General features: G+C 46.5%; 7 protein-coding genes across 7 annotated transcripts; 3 read left to right on the top strand and 4 right to left on the bottom strand.

The window, feature by feature from the left end:
- Nucleotides 1–837: 837 nt before the first annotated feature.
- Nucleotides 838–1,863, bottom strand: N7511_008643 (uncharacterized protein; the record flags this gene model as incomplete). Its single annotated transcript, XM_057131020.1, has 1 exon — nt 838–1,863. One exon carries the CDS (start codon nt 1,861–1,863, stop codon nt 838–840), a length of 1,026 nt encoding a protein of 341 aa, XP_056979008.1.
- Nucleotides 1,864–2,310: 447 nt separating this feature from the next.
- On the bottom strand, nt 2,311–3,876 carry N7511_008642 (uncharacterized protein; the record flags this gene model as incomplete). The annotated part of the gene is made up of 3 exons (XM_057131019.1): nt 2,311–2,322; nt 2,349–3,771; nt 3,821–3,876. The coding sequence occupies 3 exons, from the start codon at nt 3,874–3,876 to the stop codon at nt 2,311–2,313; spliced, it is 1,491 nt and encodes a 496-aa protein (XP_056979007.1).
- A 270-nt stretch (nt 3,877–4,146) lies between these two features.
- Nucleotides 4,147–5,864, top strand: N7511_008641 (serine/threonine-protein kinase; the record flags this gene model as incomplete). Its single annotated transcript, XM_057131018.1, has 3 exons — nt 4,147–4,437; nt 4,486–4,695; nt 4,743–5,864. 3 exons carry the CDS (start codon nt 4,147–4,149, stop codon nt 5,862–5,864), a joined length of 1,623 nt encoding a protein of 540 aa, XP_056979006.1.
- Nucleotides 5,865–6,881: 1,017 nt separating this feature from the next.
- Nucleotides 6,882–8,330, top strand: N7511_008640 (uncharacterized protein; the record flags this gene model as incomplete). Its single annotated transcript, XM_057131017.1, has 2 exons — nt 6,882–6,951; nt 7,003–8,330. The coding sequence occupies 2 exons, from the start codon at nt 6,882–6,884 to the stop codon at nt 8,328–8,330; spliced, it is 1,398 nt and encodes a 465-aa protein (XP_056979005.1).
- A 231-nt stretch (nt 8,331–8,561) lies between these two features.
- Nucleotides 8,562–10,430, bottom strand: N7511_008639 (uncharacterized protein; the record flags this gene model as incomplete). Its single annotated transcript, XM_057131016.1, has 1 exon — nt 8,562–10,430. The coding sequence occupies one exon, from the start codon at nt 10,428–10,430 to the stop codon at nt 8,562–8,564; it is 1,869 nt and encodes a 622-aa protein (XP_056979004.1).
- A 1,021-nt stretch (nt 10,431–11,451) lies between these two features.
- On the top strand, nt 11,452–12,608 carry N7511_008638 (F-box domain protein; the record flags this gene model as incomplete). The annotated part of the gene is made up of 2 exons (XM_057131015.1): nt 11,452–12,342; nt 12,537–12,608. The coding sequence occupies 2 exons, from the start codon at nt 11,452–11,454 to the stop codon at nt 12,606–12,608; spliced, it is 963 nt and encodes a 320-aa protein (XP_056979003.1).
- Nucleotides 12,609–12,661: 53 nt separating this feature from the next.
- On the bottom strand, nt 12,662–14,666 carry N7511_008637 (uncharacterized protein; the record flags this gene model as incomplete). Its single annotated transcript, XM_057131014.1, has 11 exons — nt 12,662–12,715; nt 12,785–12,856; nt 12,909–13,024; nt 13,094–13,121; nt 13,172–13,369; nt 13,429–13,643; nt 13,702–13,845; nt 13,915–14,246; nt 14,302–14,374; nt 14,427–14,440; nt 14,500–14,666. 11 exons carry the CDS (start codon nt 14,664–14,666, stop codon nt 12,662–12,664), a joined length of 1,413 nt encoding a protein of 470 aa, XP_056979002.1.
- Nucleotides 14,667–14,975: the final 309 nt, after the last annotated feature.

Here is a 14,975-nt window from a genome sequence, read left to right as displayed (position 1 = left end):
ACCCTAGTGCTGACGTTCCTTTTTGTTTTTTTCTCAAATCTTTCACCAAGTAGGAGTCCTCATTTTTTAATTATGAACGGCATCAGTATGATTCGATAGACAGATAGTACAATGGACAGCACTCTGGACCGTTTTCCAGTTAGTCGTACCACAAAGAGATCGCAGTGCGTAGACTGACTAGCTAAATCGGCTTGTATGGTTGTATTGTCACTCTCAGACGACTCACTAGTAAGACAAAGTGGTTGTCGTCTTACAGACCTGAACTCATGAACATTAGATTTAAATTTGGTATGAAGTGGTTTCAAATCCAGGATCGGAAAGATGAGTAAGAAGAGGCACTAGCGCCTATTCCATGAATATTAAGAGATGACACAAGGTATTCCATGTAGAATTCAACCAAACACGCCATTGATAACCACGTTCTAGACAAAGCTAGACGGCGTTTTGCCTGTGCTTGAACCACCATAGAGCGGTCAGTCCGTATGTCAAGCACACCACTCATCATGATTGATACTCGCATACTTATATGGTAGATAACAGCAGATATTGATCACGTTGTTTCCTCACACAAGAAACGTTGACTGAAACCTGTTCACCAATTGCATGAGATCTCTTCAATGGTCCAGGCATTTTCTACCCTGTCGAAACTATACATGGCCACTCGATTTTGATAACTTCGTCATCAAACGAGACAGCTCTTCCTTTGGGTTTGGCCAAGACTTCTTGCACAGGCGAGTCAAATTCAAACAGCAAGTCGTGATCCGTTCTTGTTCCATCGGATGTAGAGGCACCTTCGGGCCAGATAGCGCGACGATTCCCTGGCCTTAGTCGAGACATTCAACGGGATCTGCCTCTAATTGGAACCATCGCTTTTCCGACGAATTTGTAGCACACGGTTCTCAATCGCCGAGGAAATCCACGGGAAGATAGCCCGATCGAACTATTTCGCCGAAGACGATTTGGGTCGATACTAGAATCCAGTATTTCGCTATCTGGTACCGTTGCAGAGTCTTCGAGAGGCATTTCTTGACTCGACTCAATTTGAATGGTAGTAGCTTCACTGTTGGCATCATCTGTGGGAGGCGTGCTTTGATTTGCCGTGTTATCAATCTGCGTTTCCACTTTCGCTAGTGGAATCTCGTTTGGTTCGTGGTTTGGGATGGACAGGCTTTGCAGCGCGGCTGTGATTCTGTCATGCATAGCTTGGTCTTTGATAAAAGAGATTGGAGTTGGTGTGGGCGTTTCTGTTGCGACGGGCTCCTGGGTTATAATTGTATTGCGTTCCAGCGATGGTTGTTCATAGGATGGTTGGTCTTCTTCGACAAGGCTAGTCACTTCAGTAACCTCAATTCTTGGGGCCATTGCAAGTTCCTCTAATTCCGAATCCAAATCGGACCCCGAGCAGTATTCATAGTATTCATCGTCTGTGTCTTCTTCAGACTCTTCCCAATTGGAATCCTCGTCGTCATCCTCTTCGTCAAAGTCTTCATTCAAAAGATCCTCAAGCCTAATATCCGGGACATGAGTTGTCTCGTCCTTGGTTTCAATTCCAAAAGCTTTGTTCTCGTCGGCGGACGATAAGGTGCGACTCTCGCGATATTCCATTGCCTTGCTTTCCAAGGCTGCCGTTGCAGTGCTCATATCCAAATATGTCGATGCCATTTTTTGCATGTGCAAACTGTGAACGGCGCGATAAGCCTGCGACACTAGTTGCATCACATATTCGGCCGAAGCAGCACCGTCGGGGTGGGTGGCGGCATGGTCGTAAACTTTGGCGCAGTGTAATTCAAATATCTGAGCCAGCTGAAATACATCGTTGAATTTGGAGTCGTTCAAGGTGTGTTCTGGCCACGAAGTCGTCATGTTGGGTGTTGATAAGGGAGTAAGTTGCGACGCGCCAAGTGCAGCTTGACGCGTTAAGTAGCTTTCCCGGCAAGGGGCGTTAAATTTGAGGAATTTCGCTTTCTGGCCACATAATTTCCATTCGTCCATAACATTAAATCACATACATTCTTCACCAGCCTACACCTACGAACCTCTATACCTCAATTTTAAAACGTAGCACACATCATCAAGCCAACGACCGCCAGCGCGTTATTCTAAATACGAGTCCGGCATGTTTTAGCATTCGCTCTAAAACCACTTTCATAGAAAATAAATACATTAATTATAGAAAACGTCGCTGGAGACTGGGACTGTACTTTGTCGCGTCGCGCGCAACACAACTAATCGGTTTAAGTCTGAAGAATAGGGGATTTCATCAGAATGATATTGAATCAAGCTGGAGAAGGATCTGTCACAAAAGTTCAGTCAATCCATACTCTACTGCAAGAATGATAGAATATTACCTTCTCGATATACTTCACTCCAATCAAAACGCCATCTTCGTCTTCAAAGTCTTGGCTGTCTCCAAAGTCATAGTTGGTTTGATCCATACATGTGAGACAATTGATCACAATTCGCGCAAATTTGTCTCCCATACGCTGTGGAAGTTCGTTCGTGGCCAATGCAACAAGATTTGTTTTGGAGTTGGAGCTTTCAACGTCCGTCTTGTGTCTAATTTCTGCAGGCCAGGGCACGCCACTTTGATCATACGTAACAAATGATCTCCAGAGTCCGATTTCTAGCATGCACACTCCGAGACTGTAAATATCATGCTGCATGGTATAGTCTGCTTCTGGGAGCAGCCCTTGGCGATCGGGATGACGGTAGAGATTCTGGTCCCAGGCAAGATCGCCGTGGCGAAGCGTCTTCCCATCAGCCATTCGAACGGACCTGAACCCGACAAGGGCCAGAGACCCCAGCTGGGAAATCCCGTTATCGAAAATCAAGATAGTCTCCGGCCGAATGCTCTTGTGTACGAACCCCATGGTGTGAACGTAATTAACCGAGATCGCAAGCTGCATTGCCATGGTGAACACCTCGCTGAGAGAATAACGTTTGTCGGAGCACAGATGATCACGAAGACTACGTGGGTTTCGCATGCTCTTTGGTATTCTGAATATGAAATCGAATGACTTTGTACGTCCTGTCCTCTCACTTTGGTTCTTCACAACTCCAAAACATTTCAACAAGCTGAAATTGACTGGATCCGTATTGCGAAGGCGTCGGGCCAGGGTGCGGACATCTCGCGTGAGGACGGTCATATTGGCTTCAGGGTCACATTCTGCGTGGTCAAGTATCAGCGTATCGGATCCAACTTTGACCAACGTTTTCATGACCGAAAATGGTATTTCCGAGACTACAAATTTCGATATTCCATCAGCTGGAAGGAATATGTGTTCATTTGAGAGAGTTTCCTCTGTCAAAGACTGTCTAAGTCGACTGGCAACGGAGACTGCCGTTGTCTGAGAGGTCTGCTTTTCTAGCTGCGTGTCAATCTCCGGATTGTTCACGCGAATAATCAGATACCAGGTAGGGTCGAAGATTGCTTGCCAAGTCTGTAACTCTCCGATCGCGGTATCGAGACAGCCCTTCACCATGAATGCGTATTTCCATCGGGTCAACCGCGGAATAGAACTGACACGATCATATTTGGTTTGTATCTTGCTGATCTGCGACACGGCAACCTCGAGCTTCTGGTGCAAAATTTGCAGTATTTGGTCCTGCAGGGACTGATGGTCGTGGTCCAAAGTCGACCAAATCTGCTTCAGAATTTCCAACTGTAAGGATATTCTTTTCCAACGCGCTGCAAGAATGACCGCTCGCTCCGAAACCTCTTTTTCTGCTGCCTTGTAGCTCTCGTATTTCTCGAGCAGCTGCTTGCCGTACCTTCAAACATCATTAGCGTCATGCCATGCTAGTTGTATTTTCTACGCACTTGAAACAAAGATCCACCGTGCCTATTACCGCGAGACCCAACTCTGCTCCAGACATGTTCAGTGTTTATGAGGATATGGTTTCTTCCAAAGAAGTTGAGCTTCACATACTCATTGATTTGAGGGGCTCATGACTGACGTGTCAGACTAGGCGCCACAGGGCGCAGCAAATGCGCAGCAACTGCATAGCAGCTGCACAGTGTCATCACCCAACTTCAAGGCACTTTTCTTTAACTTACTCGATGTTTTGTCAAGTAGCGCATGTCTCCAGAATAATGAGCGCGCACCTCCACCTTCTCATCTATCGGATTTTCTCGGTTGAAATACAATGACGCGAGTCCGACAGTCGAAATACTCCAAGTTGCCAGTTCGCTTCACCCGGGAATACACATGTCATGCCACCCGCGAATCGATACTCGGGATCAAATTCGAAGAAAAATGGAAGAAAGAGAGATCACTGGGCCAGGGAGCATACGGTGTTGTCTGGTTGCAACAATGCGTGACCGACAGCTCCCCCGGACGGCTACGGGCAGTCAAGGAGATAGTTAAAGCATCGTCCTCGGATACCTTCAACTACACGCGAGAACTGAAAGCCCTTGCTAAATTCTCTCGAAACCAAGTGGGTTATTCGTTTCACATGACAGAGAGCGCACGCTGACAAGCTAAGTATGCCGATTATTTCGTTAGGTCATCAGGATGGTACGAGAACGAACACTCCATCTTCATCGCCATGGAATATATGAGACTCGGTGATCTTCAACAATACCTCGGCAAGGCGATTCCGGAAGTCGAGGCGCAGACGATTACTTTTCAACTGCTCGATGCCCTTGCTTTCATGCATAAGGATGGGTACGCTCACCGCGATTTGAAGCCTGCGGTGCGTGCCATGCAATTGAAAAGTAAGATGTATACTGACGATGATAGAACATATTTGTCTCATCAAAAGGCCCAGATTGGTGGATCAAGATTGGCGATTTTGGCGTCAGCAAACGAGTGGATCATGATTTGACGGCCCTTCGCACTGCGATCGGTACTCTTAGTTATATGGCGCCAGAAATGCTTCTGAACAAGCACAAAACCGTGCCAGACACCCCAAACTTTGTCTATACATCAGCAGTTGATATCTGGTCTGTTGGAGTGATCGCCTTCTACATACTGACTGGCGAACTGCCGTTTTCGGGTATTCCGGCTTTGCTGCAATACACGATGAACCCAGACGATTCTCTCTGGGTCACATTGCGGGATTATGGTGTCAGCAGAACAGGAGAAGATTTGGTCAAAAAGCTCCTTTGTGTAGTGCCTGCCGATCGACTATCTGTTGGACAGGCTCTCCGCCATCGATGGTGGGAAACAATACCTCCCGCGAGAGCCGAATCCTTGGGCAGAAATTCCCAATACAGTACACCAGAGTCCATCGAGCCATCTGGAAGGTGGAGTGCATTTGACGAGACAGAAACATGGCCGGACACACAGCTAGAATATCGACTGAAACCAAGTGCAGAACAAGTTTCGATCCCTTCAAACCCCGAAAAATCTCGAGAATCCCACGACGTCAGAGAACACGACCAAGAAGTCTTTTCTCCAACGAGACCCGATCCTATCCCACATACCCAGCTTGGCGATAGACTAGAGTCGGCTTCTTTCAATGGTAGTACCTCTTCCCTCACAGTGATAGCGAGTCCCCTGCCAGCCATACAGAGGAAGTCTGTCGCAGATATCGTGCATGCAGTTGAGAAGTCTGCGGCTTCAGGAAACTTTCCAGGGCCCAGTCAAACAAGACTTGGATATGACACCCCACCTAAGACACGGAATCGACGTTATTCACGTGGCTCGTATAAGACAAATACACCCAAACCTCAAAGCACAGCCATGAGCATCGGTGCCTTTCTCGCAGCCACTACTATGTTGCTTGCCCTAAGAAATTCCCGCCAAGAAAATGCAGAGAGAGGGAGACGACGCACACCAGCGGCGTCTACGGCGTCAGGAAGAAAGCCAAAGGAAAGAAGAAACCGATTTGAGCGGTCATTAAGCCAAACGCGGGATTGAAATATTCCATCCAGACCTCGCTGTACAAGACATCTATCTTCGAAACTTAAGATCATTCGGCATAAATTTGATTTCAGTATTAATCATTTTTCTTATCTTCGCCGTGTGTCCTTGGTTTATCCTGATCATATTCCATCTTCATTACCCTTCTAACGTCACTTTTTATTATTCCCGGGCTAGGAATAGAAGGCTTCATCCGATATTGAATCCCTGGTAAGACATAAGGTGGCAAGCAGTTGTATCCAAGTTAGGCAAAAAAGCTGATTTGATCTGAAGGATACTATAGACTGCCGTATGCAAGTAAATCTCGGAGAAATTGTCGGGCAGTTTCTTAAAGGGCATGCATGTACATCTTGTGCGTTGGGATCTCCTAGTTCACATAGAAATCATTGCATCTCGTATATTCCCCTCGTATCGTTCCCCTCGTCAAGCAAGAAACCTAACATTGCAGGTCAGATGCCTGAAGTAAGAAATTGGCGTTTGTCAGCCTTCGCCAAGTCTTTTGCGGCTTTTCATTGTCTTGGCTAGCGGGGCGCTGTCAAGCTCATCTCCCTGCCTTTGCTGGTTATTTATCAGTGGTATGGACTGGCTGCGAGATACGTAGCCAGTCTTGTTTTCTGTCCTTGTGGAGCTTGCGAAGTCTGACAGCCTACGATACGATACTATGATTGCCTTTAGGAGCAGCTGTGGTTCTCGTATTGAAGAGGATCTTGGCATACGTCGACAATTACTGTGCAGTTGCATCAGGTACGCCCGGTTCCTGCGGTTTCATGTAAGACCCGTCGCGTACAGCTTCCTGGAGGTGACATTGACATCGAGCATCTGCAGGGCTCATGCAGCTTACTTGAAACAAGGCGAATGGCGGCGATTGCTTCGTATAACCGTATTTTTGGTGAGATCTGAGCGGGGATTTTAGTCTCTTGCCCTGAAGAACAGGGTCTTCTGGTCAAGATATAAAGTCGTGGGGAACCACCTGGTAGTATTCAACTTCATGATTATTATTTTATTGCTGCTAAAATGAAGTTTGAAGTCAATATTGTTTTCGAAATAGCGCTACTCCTGTTCACTGGAGTTTCTGCAAACCCAAGTATGTTTGTGTTTATGGTTGCTTGATCTAGTTCTAAAAGAATCGTCGCAGTTATTCCAAGACAGGACACCACCACTCTTCAGGCTGGAAAGCCAAGTAAATGCAGCCGTTCGACCAGTAGCCAATGGCTCAGCATATGTGATACTACTATATTCTGGCCCACATCGACAAACTACTTCTATGGGCCGACCAAAGGAGCCAAGGCTTCTGCTGTCTCCTGTAATGCGAAATGGGTTCAATTCAGCGGACGCGCCAGTGGTTTGGAATCTCTAGGTGCAACATCTACATCCACTATTTATTCATCCTATGTCACTAGCACCGGAGCCTGTAACACGGAGGTTCGAGGCGAAGATCTTCAGGACACCCATACCGGCCCAGTCACCACGCTCTGTGACGGAATTACACGCGCCCTCGGCCCTCGAGAATCAATCACCGACTACTGGCCAGGCACAGGCCCCTGTAGCTCCTTTTTGCTAACCGAGACGACTACCACACTGGTCTACCGATCGCCAGCAGCGACTCCAGCCTGTAAATTGAACACTCAGGACTGCATTCCCATTTGGAGCACGTACAGCAAGCTTTCAAGCGCTTATTACTCCTCTGTCACAAGTGAAGTGCCAGGTGATACCAAAAGCCCTATTCGACCAGAGAGCTGCCCAACCACAACGCGAGACTACTCAGATCCCAACGTATGCAATAATTGCCATTACCTCCCAGATACAGCAACTCTATTTTACTGGCCAGTGATAACCACTGGAGAAACTTGTCTGCAAAGTGGAACTACTCTCACTGCCACGCCAACGGGCGAGGGGCCCAATACCGCCATTGTTGACGGGAAAACATTCGTATCTCCAAGCCTTTATCTTTCCTTCACCAGCATTTACGCCTACAGCAACCAACGCGCCCATTCCGGTGGCCGTTGTGGCAGTGATCATGAAAATGTGATTGTTTCTATTGCCCCGGAAGCAGCTACATCTTACCGCCACCATATCAACGCAAAATATCCCACGATTGGAACTGCGTATCCCTTCAATTTCGCTGAATATCAGCCGCATCAGGTCGGAAACTACACCATGCCCCTGATTCCTTGGGAACAATATCTTGGTGGGTCCCAGTGTTTGTCAGGAGGAGGTGGCTGTAGCATGGTTCGCGATGACTATCTTCCGTGGTTTGAGATGCCAGATGTCATGACTCAGGTTGATCCCCTGTGGACTAGCTGTGATAGATCTTGGTATATTCCACCAGTTAGCCTTGTGCCACTTGGAGGAACCAGGAGCCTTGAGTCGCGACCAACAAATAAGGCGGAGGCGAGCAGGGCCTCGGCTACTCCAGCTGTTCCTTCGTCGGGCTTGGCTGCGCCCACTCCTAAGGCTACTTGAAAAATGGGACTTGCTTTTTTGAAATTGATGCTTGTGAATAGCAGAATAGTGTAATAAAACACACTTAGAGACAATTGATCACTTCATGTATCCTGAGCTGAAAGGGTTCATCGTAGATGATGATGGATTCCTCATGTTATTGATATGCTTCTGATATGACCGCTTGTATATGTACGTACTCCTGATTTATTCAGATCTAATTCAGGTCTATTCCTTTCTTCTCGCAGTTCATCACTTTCTTAGGCCAATTACGGCCAAGTTACGCGGACTCTCACTGTAATCAAACACCGGCTCAACCCAACAATCTTTGATAGATTCCTGCTCACGAAGGAATTGCCACCGATCTACCACAATGATAGCCTCGACGAGCTGAGCACTGAATGCCATTAGACTCCACACAACACTCATTTGTTTTCTCGCGTGGAGGTATTTCGTCTCGTAGCAGTAAATCTCCTCGTCCGTCATGGTACCAATATTCTCCTGCACCTGGGAACCATATACCGGGTCTCGGCCCATCCGGATAGTCGCAGCACGAACATATGCAGTAAAAGACTTAAAGGCAGCCTTGGGCAATTTTCCCATGACGATGGATTTGGCATTATTTTCCGAGCAATTTCCGTCAGAGATGCCATCTTCCAGCACAGAGGGCTTAGGAAGAATACTTCGATCAACGAGAATACGCTGAAGGAGAGCACGGAAGAAGTGACGGGAGAAGGAAGATTCGCTATCTTCAACACCCCAATTGTAAGGAGCTTGCACTGCCAGTGCACGAGCTGTGATGTTAAGCTTCATGCCGGTTGTTGCTCCGGGACTTCGGTAATTCTCGTAGTATTCAGACATTGGGAAGCCATGCGGATCGTAGGATGCTCCAGTTTCTTGAAGTCGAGGGTGGAGAGATCGAATAATAGGAAGATCATGTGTACTTGGACCCAGACGTTCTGTCAACAGATTGTAGCAACAACCGATCATAGCGACGGCCACAATTGAAGGATTAAGAATGAGAGATCGTAGACCGTGATGAACAAGGTTTCCGCAAGAGTGAAGGGAAACGACCATCAACCTAGAATCAGGCTCATCCTTGCTTTTCCTATCAGAAGCTCCATCGGTAGATGGATGAATGACGTGGTCGATAATCGGCTCTAAGTAGCCATCTTGGATTTCGTGCTCAATATAGCTGAGAGTACCGCGTGTACGGATCTCTGGCTCCGGCAGCCTTTTTCTTAATGGGCTCTTTGTAGGAGATCCAAGTAGCTCTTGTGCTTGAAGACTCATATCGCCCAGTATCTCTACGAAAGGAGCCTCCGGGACCTGTGAGCCTTCTGTCGCTGGTTGGGGGGCATCTGCCGTTTCAGAGGCAGTCACTTCTAGAGTTGTGATGCAATCGTCACATGAAACCTTTTCGTTGTTGAAATTTTGAGCTTTCGGGTTCTTTGCCAACTTGGCTCGAACATCCATGCTCTTGGCACCACTGATGTACTGATGCCTGCGTTCAATCGCGATGATATGCTTGTGGTAAGGTGAACTGGCCAGTGTCCGTCCAAGGTAATTCTGGCCAGACCCGAAATCCACAATATGAGTCACTGGTTCACCTCGGCGCTGATTTACAGTGTCTGCCAGAGATGCGACATGTTGAGAGAGGCACTGAACCTCATGGACCTTTTTTCGATTCATATGCATCGCGACTTGTTTTGGTAACTCAATCCTTTCTGAAGTTGAGGAGCATATTTCTCGTTGCAGTGTCAGTTGACGAATTTGGAAAATGTATTCCAAGAGACTCTGGGGAGGGAATGCTCCTCCATTCCAAGTACGACTGCTTTGATCTATAGAGGACTCGCCGGTGCCTCGTAAGTGCTCAATGTCCTCTCGTAGGAGTAGACGGATGACATCTTGCGTATCATGCTGTTCAAAGAAAGATATCCAATCATTTGGCAGGATTGTTGTATAAAGATCGGGCTCCCGAGTCAGAAAGTCGACCATGTGCACGCCACCGCACAAATTCATGAAAAGCACCGACGTCGTAGTGAAGCCGAGAAGGGCCTCGATGTAGGCATCAGGGTGCTGCCACACCCTGGAGATGGGTAACGGCCGATCGAAAGCCATGCGAAATACTGATCACTTCATTGTCTCAAAATCTCCAGCAGCCCTGAAGGATCCTTCAGGTTCGTGGGAGTGCTGCTGAGTCATCTAGGGTTGCCCCAGAAAGCGGTCAGACTAGTACAAGACCAAGTGCATACGGTTGAGAAGTGCATTTCTTCCAACCCTGCAGTGAGATTAACGTTATTGCAAGGGACTATATCTTACTTGAAGTTAATATTAGACTGATAAGTTGAAGATTGTGATTTGTCGCATTTCAGATGGTGTTCTTACCCGGCCACTCCTTTACCCGACACCTGAACTTGGACAGCCAACTTTCCGGCACACTTGGGAGGCTTCTTAGACTTTCTAGAGACTCGATGTTAATGATGCAATAATCATCAACACATTACACGTGTATCTCACTACTAAAAGCTGTGATTATCTCGTGGCAATTTTGTCTTGTTTCAACCCAGCAAGTGCAATTTGAAACGAGGAAGACTGATTCATCTTACTCATGAGGAAGGTACGTGAGTATCGTTATGTCGGCCGTGATCCTCCATGTGCATCATGTGGAGTTGGCGGTGAGCCTGATGATATGCCAGACTGTAAGTTCTACTGCGTTGAAAATTGACGATTTCGCCGTGAAAGACCACTAAAGACCTATATAGTGCCAGTTCGAGAGGTCATCGAAGAATGTTGCGGCGATCAAGAAAGACACGAATATCTTGGAGATTGGAACGGTGAATTCCCCGAATCATGCGTGTTTCATGAAGGCTGCTGGAAATTGTTGACACGACATTTCAACAACGGAGTTGTGCCTCTCGACAAATTGATCAATGTAGTCAAAGAGCCATCTTGGCCAAGATATCGTGCCTGTGAGTCATCTATCACTCCCCCAATCAAACCTTTGCATTCACCAAAATGATCAGATAACCAAGAAGAACTTTTAGGTTATGTCATTCCAGAAACCGGTACTCCTAGCTCGAGATGCTTTCGATATATCGGGTTCCGGGCCGAGGCGAAGACCTTCCCAAAGAGAGCAAACATGGAAATGAAACACCCCATGAAGACAGATGCACAGGGAAATGACTGCTTTCGTCTTCTTCCACTCGAGATCCGCTTCGAAATCGCCTATCTTCTCCCAACGCCTGAATACCTCAGCATGAGACTTGCGTCGAAAGCTATGCTCCCCATATTTGAATCTCAGACATTTTGGAAAACACGCTTTTCAATTGAGCGAGAACTAGGATATCTCAACTATCTCGTGAAAGATGGTTGTAAAGATTGGAGATTGGTGTACTGCTGCACTGGCAAATTGATGCGCCTGACCAAGACACTGCGTTTTCGAAGACTACAGTGGCTTCATAATGAGTGGATTAAAGATCGGTGTATGATGGTTAGAGATCCAAAATCTCAATTATCTAAGAACAACACTCGATTTCAGGGCCTACTCTGGAAAAAGGCCGCTGGAGAAATGCAATGCGATAGGCCTTACAGACCCGGGCCTTACAGGTTCGATAACACTCCGTCATCTGCACTCGACAATGAAGTCTGCAAGCGGTGTAATGGAGTTCATATTCTACCACCCCCTCAGATGGTAGGTGTTTCTCGCGAGCTTGTGGAAATCGCTGTCTCCGTTCTCGCTGAAGATGAACATTCATTTATCACTGGCTTCAACCTTATCTACGGCGAAAATTCACCAAACGTTAGTTTTGGCTATCAAATCTCTCAAAAGCAGATCAAGATTGATCTTCGCGGTCAGTCGTTGGCAGGCTTCGAAATATTCGCCGGAGAAGGGGGCATTCAGGCCATACGTCCAATATTTACCCAAGAATATGGAACATGCCATAGTGTGATTGGCAAACCGAACACAACTTGTAAATCGGTATCACTAGTCCCAGATGGAGAGATAAAAGCGTTTATGGGAGATTTTGATGTAAGTCAAACATTGATCTGCTGTTTCAGTTCGCATGCATCGTTTACTGACTTGATTATAGCATTGTAGAATGGTAAGCCTTGCAGTAGGTTCGGTGTGCGCAGGTTCTTAACACGTATCTTAGTAGTAATATTAGCTCAAACTTTGATACTGAAACAAAATACGTATTAATGACTAAAATTTAAGCTTTTTAGCTACAAGCATCAAATGCCATTCGACAGGAACGAGGCGTGGAATGTAGAATCGTTCACGAGATTCTGTTTTAGTACATGTCCTTCAAAGTTGTTGTTCACTGATTATTTAAATACTGTAAGATTATTTAATTTGAGGTAAGTGACAAGAGCAATGCTTTTTCCACACGGGAGGCTTCAGACTATCGAAACACTCATAGTTGTTTCTGATCCATATTACAATATCCAAGTCATAACCACTAGTCGCTTACGGTACAAGACCAGCTGTTGTGGGAAGCAGTCTCATCAAGAGCCCGACCTGAAACGTAAAGACCGGCTCCGCACTAAGGAACATTAGCTTTCGAAAGTTATCAAACTATGGAAGTGAGAACTGACCATGAAACAGCCAATTGCGAATATGACAATATTAAGAACGGTGAGACAGGCCTTTGAAGTCGTGGAGAAATACCGACCCTTGTTCATGTAAAGCCAGAAGATAGCAGGAAGTGCGACTGTTGCAAATTGGAAAATTAGTATCGTCTTGTGATCGAAAAAAGCCGCTAGAAAGAGACAATACGTACAACTAAAGATGCTTCCAAACAGTGCGCTCTGTCAAACGATTAGCAGGGTAAATCATCACGAGAAAGAGCAAAACATACAACAAAACTGAGAAGGTTGTTGAATCCCGGAATGGACTCAGCGATAACCCAAGCAAGCACCCAAAGAAGACCTCCAATTCCAATCCATGTTCCAATTCCCACAAAGCTTCTCTTGTGCATGTGAGGAGATCCACGCAGGACCCTGACATAGACATATTTGCAGGCAACGTGACCAACAACGATACCGGCAATGAAAACCTGTACAGAATAAGTCAAAATTGTTTGTCTTTCACTGTATAGCAAAGGGAAAATCGAACCGTTGGAATTGCGAGACCGTAGCAAATCTTCTTCATGAGCGGACCCGCTGAGGAGGGAGCAGGGGATTTGACACCAGGGCCTGCAAATCGATAGATGATCAAGCCAGATACAAGATATAAGACACCATCTGTGATTTGAAGCATGGCTAAGGATTTGGGGAAAGTCTTTGGATCTTGGGTTTCCGCAATGAGAGCGAAAAAGGTGACATGAGCAACTGATAGTTTAAAATTAGCAATGGTTTTACCTGCGAACGAAAGGGATAAAAGACGCACTGAAACCAAACATAATGTTGCAGAATGCGAGGAATCCCTCGTAGAAGCTGACCTGTCGGAAGGCGTAGAATTCAATGGGGTCTTTGGATTCAACTCCAATGCTCACCATCGTCACTATCGTTGTTGTAAGGATACTCACGAAGGCTGATGGGGTCCAAATTGTTAGCGGTAGCTCTGATATAAACAGTCGTATTATCACTTTGCTCAACTCACAGATAAGCGATAGCCAGTATACTTTGGCCATTGTGCGTGGTAGCGCACCGAGGAAGCAAATGACTAGCGAAACGACACCAAAAACAATGCCACAGGCACCATTATCGGTGATCGTGCTGAGTACGATTGTTCCTGTCAAGATGTGACTTGACATGACAAAGAGCAGGAGCAATAGCTGGCCAATCTCGAGCACAATCCGTCCAACACGACCAAACAAGATCTCGCCGGCGTCACCCATACTGTGAACATGCGGGAACCGAATCTTGAACTGTCCGATCACATAGCCAGTGTACCAAGACAAGGTCGATAAGAAGACAAGCAAAATGGCAGCACTATGATTTTGCGTTAGTCATGTGTAAATGTTGCCGTCTACTACATATTACATACGGAACCATTCCTAGAACTGCAACTGTCGATGGGATGGATAGAATTCCCAAAGAAACATTCTCAGCAATCATGACTACAAAATATTGTTAGTCGGATAGCAAGACTGTGATGTCAGATCATCTCACGCATTCCACATTGCCTGTGCATTTGTTAGTTCTATACTACAGTCTTGATCCATGGACGGGACTGAGAACCTACCACCAGTTCATTGTCCGATATTTGACTTCAGCGACTTCTTCAGATCCAAACGGATCATCGCTTGCTGGCCCCTGGCCTTTCCCCTTCCCCTTGATATCATCATGTAGGTCTGAGCCGTTGAATTCGACATCAGAGGATAATACGCGTGATTCCTGATCTTCGCCCATTTCTCGTAACTTGGAAAGAAAGTGTGTAAACCGGATGGATGAGAACGAGAGAATGACTCGAAGTTTTCTGCTGTCAGGGTTTTTTTAATCTAAGTGGACCTCTCCACGAACACCTAGGCTATCTTTTTTGATCGAGTTAAGTGGGACATCACATCTCCTGCCGTACTGTAGATCTGCCTCGATGTGTATTATTTTGAAAAGTTCGCGCGATCTTGTCCATAATACCCAGAGCTGCGACTATAGTCTCTCCACCCCATGGAGGGGAGCTCGTCTGACTGGTTAAAGCCTCTGGATAAGCATTCCACAGTG

The sequence above is a fragment of the Penicillium nucicola genome (genome assembly GCF_028828085.1).
Source record: "Penicillium nucicola strain IBT 29836 chromosome Unknown utg000010l, whole genome shotgun sequence".
In the NCBI taxonomy this organism is placed as follows: Eukaryota; Fungi; Ascomycota; class Eurotiomycetes; order Eurotiales; family Aspergillaceae; genus Penicillium; species Penicillium nucicola.
This window is presented reverse-complemented; position numbering and strand designations above follow the sequence as displayed.